At 39.9% G+C, this 20,469-nt stretch overlaps 1 protein-coding gene across 2 annotated transcripts in view; it reads left to right on the top strand.

The window, feature by feature from the left end:
* The window catches only part of LAMA4 (laminin subunit alpha 4), a 99,552-nt gene that overhangs the window by 9,287 nt on the left and 69,796 nt on the right, over positions 1–20,469 (top strand). For both annotated transcript variants that reach the window (XM_058835330.1, XM_058835329.1), the window contains exon 2: positions 12,963–13,064. In XM_058835330.1, coding sequence (XP_058691313.1) covers positions 12,963–13,064 — 102 coding nt within the window. The remainder of the gene's footprint in view (positions 1–12,962; positions 13,065–20,469) is intronic.

Genomic DNA, 20,469 nt, shown 5'->3' with positions numbered 1-20,469 from the left:
TCAAGGTAAAAGATAATGTTGTTGTTCTGCATAAAGCCATCTGGCTTGCAGCTATTTCTCTTTTTTGCATGAGTCTGTCGTTGCTGCAGTGGAGGCACACACAAGCTGACCCAAGGAATCAGGACACAGAGTGACACTGGGCTGGGGAGAGGGTTTCTTGCCATTTTCCTGCATGCCATGCTCTGCTTATTGATTTGGAGGTTACCCATGTGGAACTAGCCATATTCACTGCCTCTCCAACTGCTAGCTCTACCATGCCATAGGGAGAAATACAAGTAACATTTTTTTCTGTCTTCGTGCCAGCTGGATTTTATCTAGAGTTGTAGAAACTAGTTTCAGTCTTGATAGTTTTAGTTTTAGCGATCTCTGATCATGGCTTCTGAAACTTTAAGAAGAAGGTTTCCACCAGCTTCATAAACTGTCTTTATTATCACCAAAAATAAACTTCTCTTTTGGTGGCTGATGATAACTCATCAGATAATACATAAATAATCCAAATTGTCATGGATAAGTCAGAAAGTGAAGTTTTCAAGTTAAAAAGTTATGAAGTTAGTGTCCTGTATTTCTTAAGGCAATCACAATTTTTCCAGTAAATTCTGAGGAGACCTCAACCCCTCTGTATACATAAACGATGGAGAACTAGTGTTCAGCTGCTGCTTAACACAACAACAGCTGGAAAACCAGACTAAATTCAATCATCAGATTTAGCAGCTGCAGACTGGCCAGACATGGTGTGCCTGGCTCCAAATCAGCCCTGTGTTCTCAGGTGGGACTCTCACTGGGGATGCAGGCAAAAAGGAACAATATTGAGATCCATGCACATGAGATGGCAGAAAGGACACTGGTAACAGAAAATAACGCTTCAATTGTTTTGTCTCTTATTAAGTAGTTCATTTACTGAAAAGGATTATAGGTTCACAACCAGTGTCACTGGTTTTTTTTTTATCATTGTCTTGGTGTTGGAAGATTCAAATTACTCAGATTCACAAAAATACACTGCTACATATTTAATGAGCATTTCATAGCACTTATCCAAAGCACTCCATTATTACATTAATTTGCCCAGATCTATGGCAAATGCACTCACTGAGGTTTTTTTGTCGAACCTATCTCATGTTAGAATTTCATTTAAAAAATAAGAATATGCAAAAATATTGGAGGGCTCTACTGAATAACAATATAAGCAGGAAAGAATTTGGTTTTACATTTTCAATTTAATTAACAAAATAGAAACCTTGTTAGTGTGCAATAATTACTTTAGTTTGCAGTCTCATTAAATGCAATTAGAACTGAGATACCTGTCAAGATAAGTGGATAAAAAATTACCAGAATTGTGCCCAAATATCTTCACCAATTTATGCTTAATTTCTAATTTACAACATCAGTTGGAACACTGGAAATAATAAATATTTCACAGTTAACAATGTCAGAAATTTAAAAGAGCAATGTAGGGATTTAACGTACCACACCAGGGTGCCTATTATAGAACTATCATGAACACTGATTTGGAGACAAAGCTAAATATCGTGTTCCTCTCAGAAATGTTTACAGTTTTAGAAATAAATTTGAAATTGCAAATGTCTAATTTGCATGAGGTTTCTGCCTTTGAAATGATAAACAATATAGAGTGGCTTTTTGCATGTAGACAGTTCCCTAACAGCTGTAGTGTCCTATTAAATGGGATAATTAACTCTAGCTATGATGTCACACACTGAATTCATTTCTTCAGTAATAATAGTTAGAATGTGACCTTTCTTGCTCAGAAGAATTTGATACTGTAGACCAAAGGTAATGAAGGCTTATAGAAATTATAAATAGGGCTTGGAGGCCTAGGGGAAGCTGGTGAACAAGCTTGTTTGTTTTTAATTCTCTAGTTTGTAAGGCTTCAAAGCCCAGATAAATTTAGCAAAAATCAATGGAGAATAAATAAAATTGCAGAGCAGATGTCCACTTTTGCCTGCATGTTTTGGAGTACCTCGTGGCGGAGAGCAGAACTTCTGTCAGTCTCTCTCTATGATTACTTTGATGGTAGAGCATGTCTGGCCAACAGGTCAGTTATTAACTTCTGAGGGCCTCATTCTCCAGAGGAAGACAAAGATCCTTCTGAAATGTCACTCCATAGGGATTTATATGTTCAAGTACAAAGACAATTTTGAATTTATTACTCACGGTCTAGGAATTTAAAATCCATTTGTTTCTTCAAATGATATCTTAGAGTGAAGTATGACAGCTCTGTGAAAGGCCACCACCAAGGCATTTCATTTTTAAAATTAGTTACAGTTTACCTCAGTGGTTTGAAGAACTCACAGAAATCTCCTCCTTAGCCAAGACTTGGTGTAGGAAGATGCATGTAGTAAATTAATAGAAAATAACAGGACAGATAAAGGGGAAGTTACCAGTAGAATTAATGTTCTTTGTACCTTGAGTAAGAGCTCCTGCTCTTAATTTGTTTTTTTCAGGAAGAGAAAAATGCTTTCATCATTGTATCTAACAAAAACAAATGCCACAGATGATAGTTTAAAAAACCAACTTCTATATCAAATAGATTTTTCCATATTCATATTTCCTTCCTTGTATGAAGAAGACAGATTTTCCTTAAGTATCTTAAAAGTTCCCTTACAAAGTTACTTTGAAGCTTTCATGGGAAATTTTATCACTGAACTGTAATTCTTTCTCTCTATACTCTTTGACTAATCCTTTTCATGTATCTGGTATGCTTTGGCAGTAAATAATTGCAGGTCATTCATAAAAGTCACCCTCAAATACAAGAGTGAGGTCTAAGCCTAAAAAAATGGTGGGAAAAATGGAGAAGGCAGCACAATGACAAGCAGTGCTGTGAACATACCAAAATGTCTTCAAAATATGGCTGTTTAGCTGAAAACCAAGAACATTCTTTCAGCAGTGCATTAAGAAAAGTCTTGGGCCCAGAAACAGCTTTATATTCACTGCAGGCATCAAGAACAAGCAAAACACAACTACCAGAAATGCCTGCCCATGTGGAGATGTTCAGGGTTCCTGGTGGTTCTGACTAGTCTCTTAAAAGACATGAAGTTGTTGAGGAGTGTCTCTGCTGGGTACATTGGATAAACTGGGATTACATTGTGCACTCTGCCATGGATTAAATGGGGTGCATTTGGATACAGCCACAGATAATTGGCTCTGGGCAGCCGTGCTTGGACCAGTCCACCTCCAGAGGTCACTTCCAGCCTCAGCTGCTCCATGATTCTGTATGGCTGTGGTCATTACTCCATTTTACTGATCGAGGAACTGAATGAAGGAGTAATGTTCATCACCACACAAGACGAGCTGAAGAATGTATTTTCAACCTTGTTTACATAATTAGAGAGAGAGCAGCTTGTGCATGGAAACAAGGTGACAAGTTTCTTTGATGTTCCGCAAGGAGCATTTTTTGTTATGTTAATTTCAAACGTTATAATGAAACTATTGTTGTGGAGGTGTTTGTAGGTTGGAGGTGAAGCATATGTAATAAAGTGGGTGAGTGGCTGGGACCAGGTGCAGGGACAGGCAGGGATAGGAAAGATAGGGGAACAGGAGTAGGAGGCCAAATGGAAAGCAGAAGCATGAATAGAGAACAAGACAACAACAGAAGGTCTGTGGGAGCCAGTGGGGGCAGGTGGAGATCCAAACCCCTCAGTGTAGTGTTCAGTTGCTCCATTAATAGATACAGCCCAGGAGAAGCAATGAGGCCTCCGCCAAGAAGGGCCAATGAACAATCATCTCATCCGGTTGGCATTCACTGTAAGACTGTTTAAATCGTATTCAAGCCTTGTTGCCAACTAGAGAGACATATAATATAGACAAGACTAAAAGGTAACCTATAAATAAGAGCTAGGGTGAGCTATAAATACAAACTGAGAAGCCATGGATTTGATCAATGCCTCATGACATACAAACAGACTTATTGGAACATCCTCTCTGCAGCAAACCCCTCAATGCTACAAGTACTCACTGTGCTTTTGAAGAAATTGTGGCTGCACAAATCTCTATCCATTAGAGTACTCTTTCTCCTTCAGCAAACTCAAATCCATACAAATTTTGGGAACTCAAGGTCTAGAAGAAGTTAATAAATAAATGATTCTCAACTACATAGTTACTGTTGTAAAAATGTGGCAGCAGTATGAATGACAGAATATCAGAGCTGTCATCAAGTACTTGTGTATAAAGAGGCCAGGGACACAATCTAGAAATATTTTCTCCCTTGTGTCTCAAAAAAACAGGAGAAAACAAAGCAAAGAAAATTTAATTACAGAATTTCTACCCCAAGTCAGGATCCATCAGATCACAGAGTCACAAAATGTTAAGAATCAAAAGGGACATTAAAGACCATGTAATTCCAATCCCCCCCTGCCATGATTGGCATTGTTGGAGAAGCAATAAAAATCTAAGTGTTTCAATACACCCATCTGTAATCTCAACCATTTCAGCTGTTGAGGAGCAAAGACCACCAATTCAAGCTTCTTTCTTACAAGGTGTTATGTGAAAAAATGTAGAGCTTTGCTTTTCCTTTTTTGATTTTGCTCTGCTAATGATCTTGTGAATAGTCTGGTGTTCATGTGTCAAACAGATGAGAACAAAAACAGTGAAGAAGAGGATCAATGCTAAAAAATATTCAAAATAGAAAATAATATTATGAGTACTGTTTTCATTCAATTATCTCTGGTGGGCCTATTCTTTTGGAAAATAGGAATCAAGAACCATGCAGAGGTATCTGGAAGCATCTGGTGCTGGGTGCAGTGATTTGATATCTCCTAGTTACGAAATGTGGTGAGTCAGTCTTTCATGGTTAGCTAGGCCAAATTAGAAAGATGGATTACCTGCTGATGCATACTGCTATCATACATGTACCTGTAAAATATGAACTTTTCTCCTGGGCACACATATAAACACCATAGTTCTAACTTTAAATGCATCTCAAAATTTTCTGAGCAGTGTTTCTCAGCTATAGTGAATATTTTGTCCCAGAGCATTTTCAGCAAGAATTGGTGTGCTGGCATCACTGAGACCCTCATCCAAAAATGTGGACAAGTCTGGGTATGAAGAGCACCAGAATGCATTAATTAATAAACACCTTATCAGTCTGGTAAACTCAATCCCTGATGGGCTCAGAGCAGCTGCCTACACATTCAGAAATGGGAGAAATACGTGCAGGTTTTCCTGTCTGCTGACCCTATGCAGCAAGTGCAGTTCATTTGTTTTCTAGTGAACATGCAAGTCTATCCAAGCCTCTGGGACCAGGGCAAAATCCAGCATGTCTCAGCCAGCAGCAGGGCCCTGGAGAGTAAATATAGGTATACATCCTTTTCCCCCACTTAACTGTCCATCCTCTTGTACCCACGTACTTCTGAAACTCCATGCAGTGAAAAGATACTCCTATAAACTACACATATTGAATTCTCAACCCAAAATTTAACCTCCAGGAGTTTAGCACCTTCCCTGTGATCAATAAAATGCACGTTAGCTGTGTAAGCCAGGGCTCCTGAGTGTGCTGCACACCAAAAGAGGGGCTGGCATTGAGCTGGAGTTGCACACAGTGCTTTCTGTCCATCTGCTGGATTTTATATTTTGGCAACAAATGGAGAGAGGTTTCTCCTGCAGGTCACCAAAGGCAGGAGGGTCGGGAGAGTGGGATGCAGCGTTATCACAGCTCTTTTTGTTTGCATAAAGTTTCCCAGTAGGCTGAAGAAGAACTGTCTTTGTGTCTATGCTTATGAATAACACGTCTTTGACCTGAGAAATTTGAAACATCTATTAGTTTGCTCCCAGGGAGCAAGAACTGGTCAAATGGCCGTCAGTCTACAACTGGAAGACTGGATTTTAAAAATCCATGTTTAAATGCACTGGAAGTCAGTGATGTCACAAGCTGAAATGCACATGTAAAAATTACATTTCTGTCTTCAGGACCTTTTGATTAATGAAATACCAGAAGTATATTAGTATATCTGTCCAAGGTAAAGAAGACAGTTTTGTAGTTAATGATTTCCAAGCCAAGCATGATAAGCCATAGATTTTGTGCCTGCCCAGAGTGGTTTAAGACAGGATGTCCATGGATTGAAACACTTTGTTTATTTATTTCCCAATTTGGCAAAGTAGTATTTTTAGTGTGCCTTTTGGAAGGAGCCAGAAGGCGTCCTTAGAATGGGGTCATTGTTCTCTAGGCTAGGTCTTTCCTGCACATAGGGAGAGCATTGGTTGGGCCAATTAGACATCAAGATTTCCTTTATGTCCATCCACTTTCTCTACCTGAACATATGGACTTGTGGAACAGACTGTAGGGAGACTTTCCACTTCTCCAAGAATACAGGGCCCAGCAGTTTGGCCAGATCTGAGGCATTGCTGTTGCAGCCTGGACTCTTCTACAAGGCACAGCACATCTGACATGTGCAAAAGGTCTCATCTCATGCACTTTGTGTACAGAGCTGGCACCTACACACGAGCTACCCCTCCACGCCCCTCTACGCAGTCTGGAGAGAGCAGCAGGCACAGCTGAGCTAATTTAGATGCATTTCTGTGTGCAAGAAATCAAACCATACAGCGAGTGTCCAGCTGGCTCCTGGCCACATGGCATCCCATGTGGAAGTCTCCATGTGGATGACTCCCAGCTTGCTGCGGTTTGGTTTTCCTACACAGGCACGCGGCTGCCGAGGCCAGCTTGCCCTCACACCAGCATGGCCACAGCTGTGTTCACTCACAGCTGCACCTGGGCCACAGAGCTCCTCTGGGCTCCAGCCTGGGACTGCCTTCAGGGCTCACACAGACCTGCTGGGTGAAACCTGCTGAATGCCGAACTTTGGCAAGATTTCTGTGAGATCTTGGCTGGGGATTGAATGTGAAGTCCCTATTATAGGTGATCAAAACCAGCAATCTCTTTGGAAAAGAGTCCAGAGAAACTGAAATAACATCAAATGTACAGGAGAGGACTGCTTTCTCAGGCTTTTTTCTCTAATGTTCTTATTCCTAATAAAAAATTATGTAAATGAAAGTACTGGGAGATATTCAAGCAGGAAAACATTTTTATTTTTAGAAAGGGCAATAGGCTATTTATCTCAAGTTGGCCTAAGCAAATAATCTTCAAAAAGGCCTCAGAACTGTAGCTGCCAATTTCAAATACTGTTTATAAAGACAAATATACAAAAGCAAACATACTTGGTTTGGACTTGAAAATGTCCTCAAGAAACAGAAGGCTGGTGTTTCCATGGTAATGCCATGCACTTCCAGCAGACTGGTCTCTACTTTAGAGACAAAGACTTTAAAATTGATGGAGGTGGTTTAGAGTATTCACTCATCTCTGTATGGTAAAAGATGTAGAGTTTCAGAGACTTGATATAACTTTGAGTCCCTGTTAGTCTAAACTATTTCTTCCAGATGGATTAACATTACACATTGATGTGAAGCTGTCAAGAAGAGACATTGCTCCACTCAATTTGTCTAATTGTTTTCATCAATATGTTGAATGTGGACTTAAATTATCCATGTGTCCCACTTTTACGGGTATCTGTGGCTGATATGATGCCTGCTATATCAGAGGAGCAACATTTTTCTATTTTCTTTTCCCTGTGTTCTGCAGCAAAGCTTCATAACATTCAAGTAGAGTTTTTCTTTTCTTCTTCTTTTTCTTTCCTTCCATAAGAGACAATGGAGAATTCTTAGGGTCCTACTGTTCCAAAATTGTTAATCAATCTATGTCAAGTGATAAATATTATTATGCAAATAATTCACAATATGTGTCACAGTTCTCTATAAACGTTTTGACTGAACGATAGACTCTTAGGCCATATTTTGCTCTCCTCAAACTATTACCTCCTTAGGCTTATGTATTTTGACAATATTTTTACCACCTTTACAGAAAAGATCAGAGTGCAGAAAAATAAAAACTGGAATGCAAAAATATATTTTCAGAATTAAACTGTACAGAAAATTAAATTGCATCAGGATAAAGCAGGTGAACAAACTGTCAGCTTAACCAGAGATAGCTATGTATATCCTTGGCCAAAACCAGATGATGGGTAATGAGAATTAAATATATTCTCTTCCACTGAAGGCTAAAAGAACATGATCAGGAACAGTTTATAAGAATTGAATAGCATATCATAAATGATGCTAGTCATTTATCTAACCTCTTGGCCTATCTGTCATAAGAAATAAAGCGTGGAGGCTGCCAGAAACTAAGAAAATGTGCATTTTTTCCTCTTGCCATCAAAAATCATTCTACTCAAAATACAGTGTTTGCAATACAGGATAGAACTTCTTTGTATTTTTGCAGATAGATCTGGGATATTATGTTAACTAAGTTAATTCTCATTTCATCACGAGCCCGTGAGTTCATCAGGCTCAGCTGTGTCCTGATTGTGTTCACTTTTGCTATCCTGAGCAGGCCTTTCTCTCCAGTAGTGAGAATCTACTAAGTAATATCCTAAAGTTTCACATTTCCCTCATGCCTGAACATCTCATTCCTGAGGGTCCTGCTCAGACCTGGAGGGAAGCACACCTTTGGACTCTCTAGCAGCAAAGACCGTAACACTGCTGGGAGCTGTAAACAAGGCTCTATTGGCACTAAACTTAGCAATGACTTGGCAGCCCATGTGCCATGACAACTACTTTGAGTGCTGATCCTCAGATTCTGTTCCCCACGTGCACCAGCTGTTTCCTCTTTTTTTTTTTTTGGTTTTTTTTTTGTCCTGGAGGACAGCATCATCTTTTTCTTCTGGGTTTGTTTTGGACCAGATGTGATGGGATTCCTGGTCCAAGACTGAAAATAGTATAATGGATGTAACAAAGGCTGAAATGTCCTAAAGCAGACACTGAATACACATGTTTTTGTGTACCTCAGCACGTGGGAGGAAACACTGTAAATAACAAACATTGGTGCGGATCCAAGGGAGCCTTTTGTCATGGAAAGGAACTTTTGTGTATTTATATATTCACAAGTTCCAGTACTAACTAAAGATACATGCCATGTTTTCTTGCCATTAGATGAGAGAGTCAATGGCTACATCTGAAGTACTGAATAAAGCAGTGTTGGGACCTCCTAGTCAAGCAGGATAACACAGCCTGTATGCATGTGCTGAAACACCCCCCATGTTTGCCTAGAGAAGAGTAGTCCTATAAAAACTGCCCCTTGGGAACACATTCAAGCAGATGACATGCCCTGAGCTGGGCCTGGTCATTTGGAGGAAAATCACAGTCTGTCAAGGAGCAAGATCAAGGCCTGAAACCACACCTTGCCTTTCTTCAGCTGGCCAATGTAGATGTGACCACAGAGAGCGCTCTGTGTGCTACTAGCACAGTACTCTTCTTTTGGGGAAAGCAAACCAGAAGAGGCAGGTTGACAGCAAACACTCACCCTGGCACAGCTGCACCACTCCTGTGAGCTGGCAGCAGGGAAGGAATGGGGGACCTGGCTCTGCCCTCAGTTTGCAAGAGCAGCTACAATGAAATTGGTGGAACTGCTTGAGTATAATATGGGAGTAAATTCATACTGTGTATATGAATTGTCTTCCATCTTCAGTCTCATCTTGCACCCAGACCAGAAGAAAGGTCTGCAGAAGCAGAAAATTACTACAGGCTTCCCAGCACTTTCAGCATGCAGCTGGTTCTTGTTTTTAAGTAATGTAATCATTAAATCCAGATGCAGGGCGGGAGGAGGGGAATAAATGCCCCACGGGTGCAGAGATTTTCAGATCAGTAAGGCCAACATTTGATTGGACTTTTCAACTTGAACTGGAACAAACTTTGTCCCTCAGGGACAAAAAACATATAATAATTGTGAAAATGTAATTGCTAATGCAGACCTAACATTTTGGCCTTCTAATTGTCTTCACCGTTCAGAAACAGACAGTGGATGGAAATGTTCCTCACTCAATTGCCTTCATAACGATTTTGCAGGGAGGGTATTTCCATTTTGTTCCAGTCCTGTTTCTGCTTTGTGTGCAATAATGTTGTGCTCCCAGAACATTCGGCAATTTAAATCTCTCAATTAGCTCAACAATCTGACACTTCTTTTTATAAATATTATGTTGGCTCAAGCTCTGGAACAACCAACCAATCACTCCATTATCACTAGTAGGGCAAGGACTGACAAAAAATATATCAGAATAATTGAGAATGCCTGAGAAAACTTCAGAGCCCAAAGGAAACAATCTGGATCCCATTTTCCCTTCATTCCCTTGTCCCTCATAACATTGATTATCAATACTTCATTTCTGGTTTGCATTGATGCAACCCATGGTTTAAAGTACTGTTTTAAAATAGTGAGCATCAGCACCTTCCAAGATTTTTGTGATTAATTGAGTAACATGGGGTAAAAGGCTATGAAAAAAATACCCATATGACTTCCCCACATCTCATTTTGAGGAGGTGAAATGAAAACAGAGGGATCAGACTTGAGGCAGATGTCTTGAGGAACTGAGAAGTGTGTCTGCTAATAATAGGAGGTAAATTGGTTCCCAGGGGACCTTGGCAAAGTCTGTGCAGCCCTTGCCCTTACACTCAAACCAACGATGTAGCACTGACCTGCACTAACTTTTTTACTTCTGGGTGTGTGGATTAGATGGAAGGTCACTCATGGCTGCAGTGCAGGCACACCATCAGTTGAAGTATGAATGAGATTATCATCATGGGTGACTAAAGGATTTTCATAGACATTCATGTCTGCAAGCATTCCTACATTTCCACTGTCCATATTCACTATCATAAGTAAAAAATTACTCTGCTTAGACCTGCAAACCAAGAAAGCTTTTGGGCAGACACTAGAGGAACACAGCTAGGACCACCCACCAGCTCTGAGGCATCAGAGAATATAACAAGCTTTAGATCTGTATGGGTGGAAAGAAATATTGCAAAGGCAGACATTGGGACAAGAACCTGTTTTCAATTTAGAAAATAAGTGTCTCCCTTCTACAGTGTGTGGTGTAATCACTCAGCTGCAATCCTTAGTCTGGCGGGAGCCAGTCCTACCACTGTGTAAAGACTAAACAACTGAAAGAAACAAGCAATACAAATAGACAGTATTTCTGCTGTCCCAAAGAGTCTGTGGTCTGAAGGCTTTGCCTCCAAAGAGCTGTTATCAAAGAAAACGTTTCCAAAACAAACCAGATAAAATTCTGTGTGCAAGAATGGTAAAGGAAACTAAGCTTTCCATTTATGTTCATCTCAACTTCTCAGAGCTGTCTGGGATAAGACTGGACTAATGATTCATTTCTACAGCTCATTTTTAAAGCATGTTATTAGCCATTTCCTAAGATACATTGTTTTTAAGTGAGCAGCTCGTCTGGCTGGATAGAAGGACCTGCCCACACTTGGGAATGGAAGTTAACTCGCAGATGATGCTCAGGGTTGCTGGCTCTTGCGACCCAGCGCTCCACAGCTGTAACTACAGCCCAATGCAGATGTGCGAGTGCAGGTCCTGGGAGTGACTTGTCCATGGCATAGTGCCAGGGCTGGCTACCCCAGCCACCAGGGTGGCTCTGCATGTGGTGCTGCATACCTGCTGTTCTGCCATAGCTTACACTGGGCATGAGAAGCTATGGGTGCTAAGCTGTTTTTCTGCACAGTGTGGAAAAACACCACCTTGATTTCAGGGCAACCCAGGAAAATAAGGAATATGAAGATACAAAGGAGAGCTAATCCTGATTTGATCAATACCATAAGAAGCCTGTTAGCTTATACAAATGCAAGAAGACACACACCTTTCTGAGTTACTTCAAATTTACACTTCCTGCTTTTTTAAAGGGTAGGTGACCTCAAGAGCCACAGAATACAAAATGTTCTGTAGAGAGAGCCACAAGAAATATTCCAGGAAAATCTGGCATACTTTAAGCTCTGACAGCCATCTCAGGGATGCTGTTTGTATGTGACAGCAGAAACACCACTGTTGGCAAATCATTGGTGTGGAAAATAATTTTTGGAGCGCTAAATGACATGCCAGTGTCTTCATATCAGCTCTGCAAAACTTAGACAAGAATGAGATATTTAAGATCCAAAAATTCATGGATCTAGCATAATACATGTGACACAGGGAGACTGGCCAGGGTGAGCAGGGTGACACAAGGTATCTGAGTTAACAGAGGTTGCTCCTGAGGTCAGCCTGTGTGTGCCTCACCAGCTTTGCATAATGAGGGAAAAGTTCCTCAGTGAAGAACAAGAATTTGTACATAACACAACAAGAACTCTCCCCTTGTGGTTTTGATTCCTTATATTATTGATTTAATTATTATTTAAAAGAAGGTGATCCAGATATTTATCATTTCTCTTTCATTTTGCTAAGTTTTGGTAAGTTATCAAAATTCCTAAATTATATACCACAGGCAAAGCCACACATTTATTCAAAAGGTCATTGATCTTTGTAGGTATGTTTCTGTTTCCCATAGGTTATTCATCCAAATCTCATCAAAGCTTTGATGTAAAGTAAATTTTCTAAAGCTTTTCTTTTCTTTTCTTTTCTTTTCTTTTCTTTTCTTTTCTTTTCTTTTCTTTTCTTTTCTTTTCTTTTCTTTTCTTTTCTTTTCTTTTCTTTTCTTTTCTTTTCTTTTCTTTTCTTTTCTTTTCTTTTCTTTTCTTTTCTTTTCTCTTTTCTTTTTCTTAGTAAAAGCTATTCCTTTCCTATAAATACACCTTCTTTACCAAATAAGGATTACGATTTCTGGTTAACTCATCCTCTAGTACAACATGCAGCAAGAATCTGCCAGCTCCACACCCATAGCTTGTCAGGGACAGGATGCAGGCAGGAATGCTGACAGCTTTAACACTCTAAGGCAAAAACCCAAGCACCAGGACAGAGAGTGAAAAAACAGACTAAAGTTCAGCAGTGTGTGTGGTCTGCTATGATGGGGTTGTACAGTGGGCTCTGGGGAGACCTGATGGCTGTAGTCTTGCTTTCCTCTCCTCTCACCAAACCCAACTCTCCAGCTACATATGTATAAGAAATACTTTTTTTCTCATTGCAGGGATGCCAAGAGGGATTTTATCGTACCAGCTCAGGAAAATGCTCTCCTTGCAACTGTAACGGTAATGCAAACAGATGCCTTGATGGATCAGGAATCTGTGTGGTAAGGAATTCCTCTGTTCCCTGATTGTCTGACTTTTAACACCAGTGCTCACTTTCAATATACTGCAAAAGCAGTGTCTGTACCACAGGAGCTTTTTGCTGAAGAAGGATCCTAAGTAGGGCCAAGATCAACACATGAATGAATTATCCTGATCAAAATTAATTCTCACGTAAATTATCTCTGCAGATTCTAAACATTTCCCTCATGCAGCATTTGTGAGACTTAGCATGTGGAAAATTTTTAGTCCATCAGAAATATGGGAAGAGTTTTGTATACCTCTGGAGAAAAAAAATTATAAATTCAAACACATTTCTTTCTCCCCTTTATGAATACAGTGCTGTGTATAATATAAACAATTTACAATGGTGAGTGACCCCTGAGAGTGTATATGCATGTGTTACCCATAGCAGTTCAGCTGCATGGCAGTCTCCTGCTGTGAAGGAACAACATGAGAAGGCTGAAACAATACACCAGGGGAAGAGTGTGTTGAATTCCAAGGTACTGTTACAATTTCCCATATGTTCAATCTGACTCAGAATCACCTCATACAGAAAGCTGTGTGTTAGTAATGGTAGTCAAACATTTGTAGCTCCAGAGCAAAAATCAGCCCTGTAAAACTAATCCCAACTACTAGCAGGCAATCAGGGCACTAATACACTAAATAAATGATGCAAGTTAATACTGTATTTCAACCACATAGCAAGAGCTAGGCACTAGAATGCTTTTTGCAATCTTGTAAAGCAGGAGTAGAGCCCAGAGCCCCTTGCTCTGCCATGTGTTGCTTTTGACAAGTCATAAACCTTTGCCCTCAGTTTATCTCTCCATAAAATGGACTCATAATATTCGCATACTCTGCATCATTGAAACCACTATCAAGTTTTCAGTTATACAAATACATCAAGTTCCATGGCATATTTCCTACTATTTTTATTTCTGTGGGAAGAAGACAGTGCAGCTGTTCAGCAAATTTTCAAAAGTGGTTTTAGACCACCAGGCATTCTCAGCTATTCTCTTTCACATGCACAAGGGGTTTTGGCTCATGGGATTCTTGTCCCCTTAGTGTCAAGTGACAATGATGCCAAGGGGAAACTTCTGGGAAGATGGAAGACTTGGGAACAAGACAGAGAGCTTGTCAAACGTCTGCGTCTGATGACTCTGGTCACCACAGAGTTTCTGGATCAGAATATATGAGTTAGGAAGTGATAATACCCTCAGGCTACAAACACATCAGAAAACCTGTTTCCTATCTTCTACAAAAATAAGGCTGAAGTCAAAGGTTCAAGGCAAACAAACAAACAAAACCAGAAAATTTACAGTATCAGGAAGAAATAATCTGAAAGTAAATGTGCATTCCTGATTGGTGTTTCTTCTCTTGGAACCAGCTAGGTAGTAAGGAATAAAACTAAAAGTTAAAGCCTAGTTTACTGTTTGAGTTCAAATTGCCCTTTGACAGCTTATCTGAAGGATTTTAAATGCCATTAAGCTCAGGTCATTTATTTCTGAATAAAAAGGAACAGTGAAAAGGCTTAAGTGAAGTAAAAGTGAAAGTAGAGGAAAATTGCAGAATGAAAAGGAGGTTTAAATGTTTGATAGCATAAAACAGAACCAGAGATGCCCATGGGGACTGCAGTAACAGACCTTCCTGAAGATTCAGAAATTTCCAGAGAAGTTTGGAAGACTAATGAAATTGGTAAACAACGAAACATGACTGAGAAAGCCTGGGAGAAGAAAAGCTTAGAGAAAGAAAGCAAGAAAGATGTACCTTGAATTACAGCAGGAAGAAGCATGTGAGATGAATTAATTAATTCAGTTTAGGAAAAGGTGACTTGATGGTTGGTAATGCAGTTTGTATTACAACCAGTGGACAAAGCAGCAAGAGCTGGAGAAGGACATGTACGGATCTGGCCAAAGCCTGCTGGGGCAGAAATGAGTCAATACCTCTATAGCTGGGAGTTCCTGTGAAGAGATAGGACCATATGGTATGGAGAGCTCACCATTCTCTCTATTCTCAAATTTTTAGGTAACCTACTCCAATTACTCTTGTAGTGGAAACCACCACACCTGATAGACAAGATTTTCTGCATTCAGTTATTTTTTAATGAGCTGTTAAAAATTAAATTTTTATTTATCCCACATTACTATAGTTGTCATCCTCTATTTCCATGATTATGAACTTGCTATCTACCTGCTTCCAAGATGCAACAGCATTCTAAAGTTTTATCACATATGGTCTCTCCACTGTAACCATATCTTAACTTTGAGCCATAGATATATAACATCTTTAGAGTGGATCTTTAGGAGAACCGATCTTCCCCTAAGTTAAAGTTTCCTATAACTTCATGCTATATCTAGATATATATCTATATATCTATCATCATAATTGAATGTTTCAAACATTAAAAAAAGCCATCACTTTTAAAAGTTAACTCTGCTAACAATGCTGGAAGCAATAATAACATGAAAGTAATAATGACACTGCATTTGGTTGGTAGATATTTTTTTATAGTCTAAGTAATAACTAATCTGTTTAGACCTGAATAAATGGAAAAGACAGTATGAAAAGGGAAAATACTCTGCTTCAGAAGGGATGAAAAGAAAGGGTCGGGCCCCATATGATGCTCTGAGGCCATCATGTTAGGCAAATCCCTCAAATCAATTTGGCAAATGTACTTCCCACAGCATACAAATTAATGAAATTTTCGTTGGCCTGTGCCCTGAATTCAAAATCAAATAAAATTAAACCCTTTTTAATGATGCCTTAAGGTAGAGTGCTCATATGTTTAATTTCTGCCGACATATATATCTTGAGGTTCTGTTTAAAAACTTCTCTCAGTTTATTCATAGAATGCAAATCAAATCCAAGAGTCATTAAAAGCTTATTGAATGACACAATCAATGAATCAACAATCTTCTCAGATAACCCGACAGAAGGAATTATTGCAGACAGAGCCTTTCTTGCATAGATGTCTACATAAAAACAGTAGAGAAATCAGTCACGTGGTCCTGTGACTAAAACTGAAGAGACACACAGTCCATTTTGTTAGGATAGAAAACCAGTGAAGTGCTTAGAAGAAGAATAGCCAGCACAGTGTAAGCTCTACTTAGATTAAAAGAGAGATGTCAAACAATGTTTAATTTCAAAGACACCATCAGGTGATGCATGTAAGACCAGTAGGGGAAGAAATACCAATTCATTGTGCTGATCTTGGACTTTGGATTTTTAACATAATTTTCTCAATCCTGGCTACAAGGAAAAAAATTAAATCTCTTTTCAGGCTCTAGCTTTTGATTTTGGAAACATGCATATATGTGATGCTAACTGGGTGAAACTGCAAGAGCTTCAAGTGGCTGTCTGCAGACCCAGGGATGTGCATTTCCCCTGCGCAAAGCCCATCATGTTCTTCTAGTAAGATAGGAAGATATGAAGGGAATGTTTTACTTCCTTCACCATTCCCCCAGACTGCACCCCACAGCTGACAAATTTCCTTAGAGCACCTCTGCTGAAGGTTCGACATTTGAAAATTCAGACATGGGAGTGGTGTTCAAATGGCTGATCATCAGAGGGGCTGTGATGGTCACCTCTGAGAAGAGTGTCATATTTAAGTGAAACAGCTTTCCTAAAGCAATGAACTGTCACCACTGCATAGGATTGTCCAAGTAGTACAGTTCACAGGGCTTTACCATACCTAAAAATTTGATTGCACAGTCTAGGGAAACAAGTTGTTTGAGGTGACTCCAAATGAACACAACAAAATGGATTAAAAGGTTGAAAGCTCTTTAAAAATACCAAGATGTTTATCCAGGCAAAATTTTTGTTAGACTGAGCTATCAGTGTCTTACGTGAGGTGTCTACTGCTAACGAAGATGACATCTTCCTTGATGCATGAAAACACAGAACAGAAGTCTGGAGAAAGCATTATAGCAGGAGGTGAAGGTAAATTTCTTGTTGTCTCCCTAAAATCTCTAACTGGTTTGTTATCATTTCAGTTCTATATATTTGATCGGTCTTTATGTAAGGCACCTAAATACTCATAAGGAAATAAATATATGTGACCATTCTGGAACAAGAAAGACCAAATGATCCTAGCAGTGGAGAGGATAAATCCACTGGTATCCTTTCCAGCCTTTTATGGAATTTTTTACAATAGCGCATATTGTCATGTAAGTGATTTGTGTTTAAGCGTTTGGGTTTACAGCTGAGTGGAAAGGTTGGAACAGATTTGGCAGCTCTGCCCAAGAGGATAATATGTTCCACATGGTTGCCAAGGCTGTTCTGGAGAATTGCCAGTGGATCTACAACCATCCATCAAGCATGAGCAAAAAGCAGTAGGGAGCTAGCAAAACTCCCCAGCTCGTTAGGTACTTCTGCCTTCACAAAGAGCCTTGCTGCTTATAGCTCACTGCTTCTTTCTGTAAAGATGGGCTGCAGATACCTATTCAGCATTGGTGACATATGTTTGAAACTCTAACAAGAACACAGTATTAGAATGCAGTAATTGTCAAAAACATTAGTGTTAGTCAGGACATTTTCTCAGGTATAGATATCTCCCTCCCCCTCAGCTATCTAACTTAGTATTACATTTGTTGTCCTACCCAGTTTACTGTTGAAAACATGCAACATAGTGGCCCCCAGTATGAAACCACTTTGTCTCTACTCCTGCGCAGCTGGTGTAAGAGGCACAAAAGAGCTCAGGCCAGGACTGTGAGGAGGGGCTGCTGCTGCTCTCCCACCTGCTCAGCCACATTTGTCACAGTTGGCTGCCACAAGTGATGGGCTGAGAAAGTAGCAGGTCTGGTGTGTTTGGCAAGGCAACATCTCCCACTTCACTAATACAGGACAAGGTCTACAAATCAAAACTTTGACATAGAGGGGGTATTTTGACCCAAACCACATCAGGAAATGAGTTTTGTAGCTATTCTCTTCTTTTCTTTCTTTTTTTCTTTTTTTTTTTTTTTTTTTTTTTTTGCTTAGACAGGTGTCTTTAGTAAAAATTACACAAGATTTTATGCTTACTTTAAATGCCTCATCTCCTTCTTCCATATGAAATTCTGAAAACTGACACTGCATCTCACCCACAGTGGCTGGAGAGAGAAAGCTTGAAACCCTAAACCTCATAGATGGAAAAGATAAAACATGTACAACTCTTGGCTTTCAAGTCGCTATGCTGCACTCCTTTTTTTTAGGATTATTATTTTGGGATAGCAACAAATTCTGCTGTGCTGGCATGGGCAATGCTATGCAGTTCTGTAACCTCAGATACAAGAGCATGTATGAGGGGAAGTCTAAATGTACCTCTAAATACAGACTGCACATCCATGTGAGCCACCTGCATCTCTTTAGCTACATAACTTATTTATCCTTGTGCAATCTTCTGCATTAACTGTTGTTAAAAGACTATCTCTCAGAAGGACAAGTAACAAGGGAGAAAAAGGTAAACAAACCAACAATTCCTGGTACATTGTAGCAATTACTATTTTCCTCTCCAAAGTGGCAAGACTGTCAAGGTTTGAGGACCCTTTTAGATTTCACAGACAATATTTAAGACCCTGGTTTTTTTTTTGGGTTTTTTGGGGGGGGGGGGGAGCATTTGTGTTTTTAGTGGGTGTTTGTTGTTGTACTAACTTCACCAGAGGTAGGGCTGAGTATTAAATTTTGACTGTCCCCAGAGTGTCTCCATGCCATCCAGCATTAGGTGTCTAACAGGTGCTCTGCATCACTGTGGCAGGTTCTGTCTTTCTTTAATTTTAGAGGGTACACAGAAAAACAGTGTGCTACCTGTTTCCTATGGAGAAGATCCAGACTGCCTAAATTGCACTTTGTTATCCCTCAGATCAAATAATTTCCCTAAAACTGCATAAATGGCAGATTTAATGAAGCTGGCGCCTTCAAAGACCATCAGAATGAGCCCTTCTCTTGCAAGTTCATGCACCTAAATGAGGGTGGAGCAGATTTCCACCTCAGTTTTTCAGTTATATCAGTTTACACAGGCATGCTTGTCTTGTGCTGGGGAAACTTGTCCTAGTACTACTGCCCGAAGAGGATCAACAAACTTTTCACTATTATTTGCGCTCAAATGTATCTTCTGAGAAGAACAGCATCACATGAAGTGTTCTGTGTTCCCAGAACAATAGTTCCAGCTTTACTTTCCAATCAAAAGGGCCTAGGAGCTCAGTGCTGACAACCATTTCCAAGTAACACCGCACACCCCCCACACCACTCACAGCACTATTTCATGTTCTTTTCATGTGTGCACAAACAGTTAGAGTAAGAGGTAAAAATGCTCACACTGATTGTTGGCACTTAGGGAGAGTGCCAGAGCAGACTACTATGACCAGCTAAGATATTTTCTTACACAGGCAGATACAATCCAGCCACTCTGTCATCAGACAAGCTGCTGGTGTACTGATGGATGACTGACTACATGCTCTAGACTCAAACAGAAGCCTTTAGAAGCCAGGCTGCTATTGATAATCCACTCAATACGATCCGCTGAGAAGCAAAACACTTTTCTCAAATTACCACACCAGTGTCACTCAATGCTGAGAATCACCCATGAGCTGCAGGGGTGTTCTCTCAGCCTTCAGAGATGTCTCTGGGGCTTAATGCACTCAGCAGTTTAGTTGGAGTTGCAAAATAATGAACATAAAATATCAGGCCACTTTTTCTATCACTGTAAAAATATGGTTCTAAATACCCACAAAAGTTCTGTCTGGCTAAATAAGTTAAATTCGCTTTTACATAATCACTAACCAGAGAAAAACTACAAAGGTGCACTCAGATAATGGGGTATCTGGGGTAAGAGAGCCCTTTTTCACTTCCCTTCCATTTAGAAGATGAAAAACTGCAGATTTGAAGAGCAGCACTTGCTGTCTTGCTCTGCTCATTGCAGTCATATTTGAGCTTTGGAAACCAGTAGCAGATTTACTCTGTTAATACCTGTGTGTTGTTTGGAGAGCTGAGGACAAACAGGGTGAAGTGAATTGATCAAACACGGTGAAGGCTACAACCAACACACCCGAGGCCTCTGCCAGTGCTTCAGATGCAGGGTGGCTCAAGCACTTCAAGTGCTCAGTGCCCACGCTCTCCTGTCTCTCTGGTGATACATTAACATCACTTTTTCATTGGATAATGACAAATGCAAAATATTTTTAAAACTGTATAAGGCTTCCATTAGCCTTCTGGTTCTCACCACATGCCCTTCTTAGTCCACTTCTTTCCTCCTCCTTGCCTTCCTCCTGTTCAAACTGCCCCCTAATATTCTTTCATTTTAGAGGCTCTTTGTTAAAATAACCTTCTGATTTACTACATATAAAATATTTTAATCCTTGCAGCAAATATGACTAAGTAAAACCATCTTTAACTCTAAAACTATTGATGGCTAATCTGTTTTAAGATCTATGGAAT

The sequence above is a fragment of the Poecile atricapillus genome, chromosome 3 (assembly GCF_030490865.1).
Source record: "Poecile atricapillus isolate bPoeAtr1 chromosome 3, bPoeAtr1.hap1, whole genome shotgun sequence".
Taxonomy (NCBI): Eukaryota; Metazoa; Chordata; class Aves; order Passeriformes; family Paridae; genus Poecile; species Poecile atricapillus.
The sequence above is the reverse complement of the archived record's forward strand: the minus strand, read 5'-3'. Positions and strand labels throughout refer to the sequence as shown.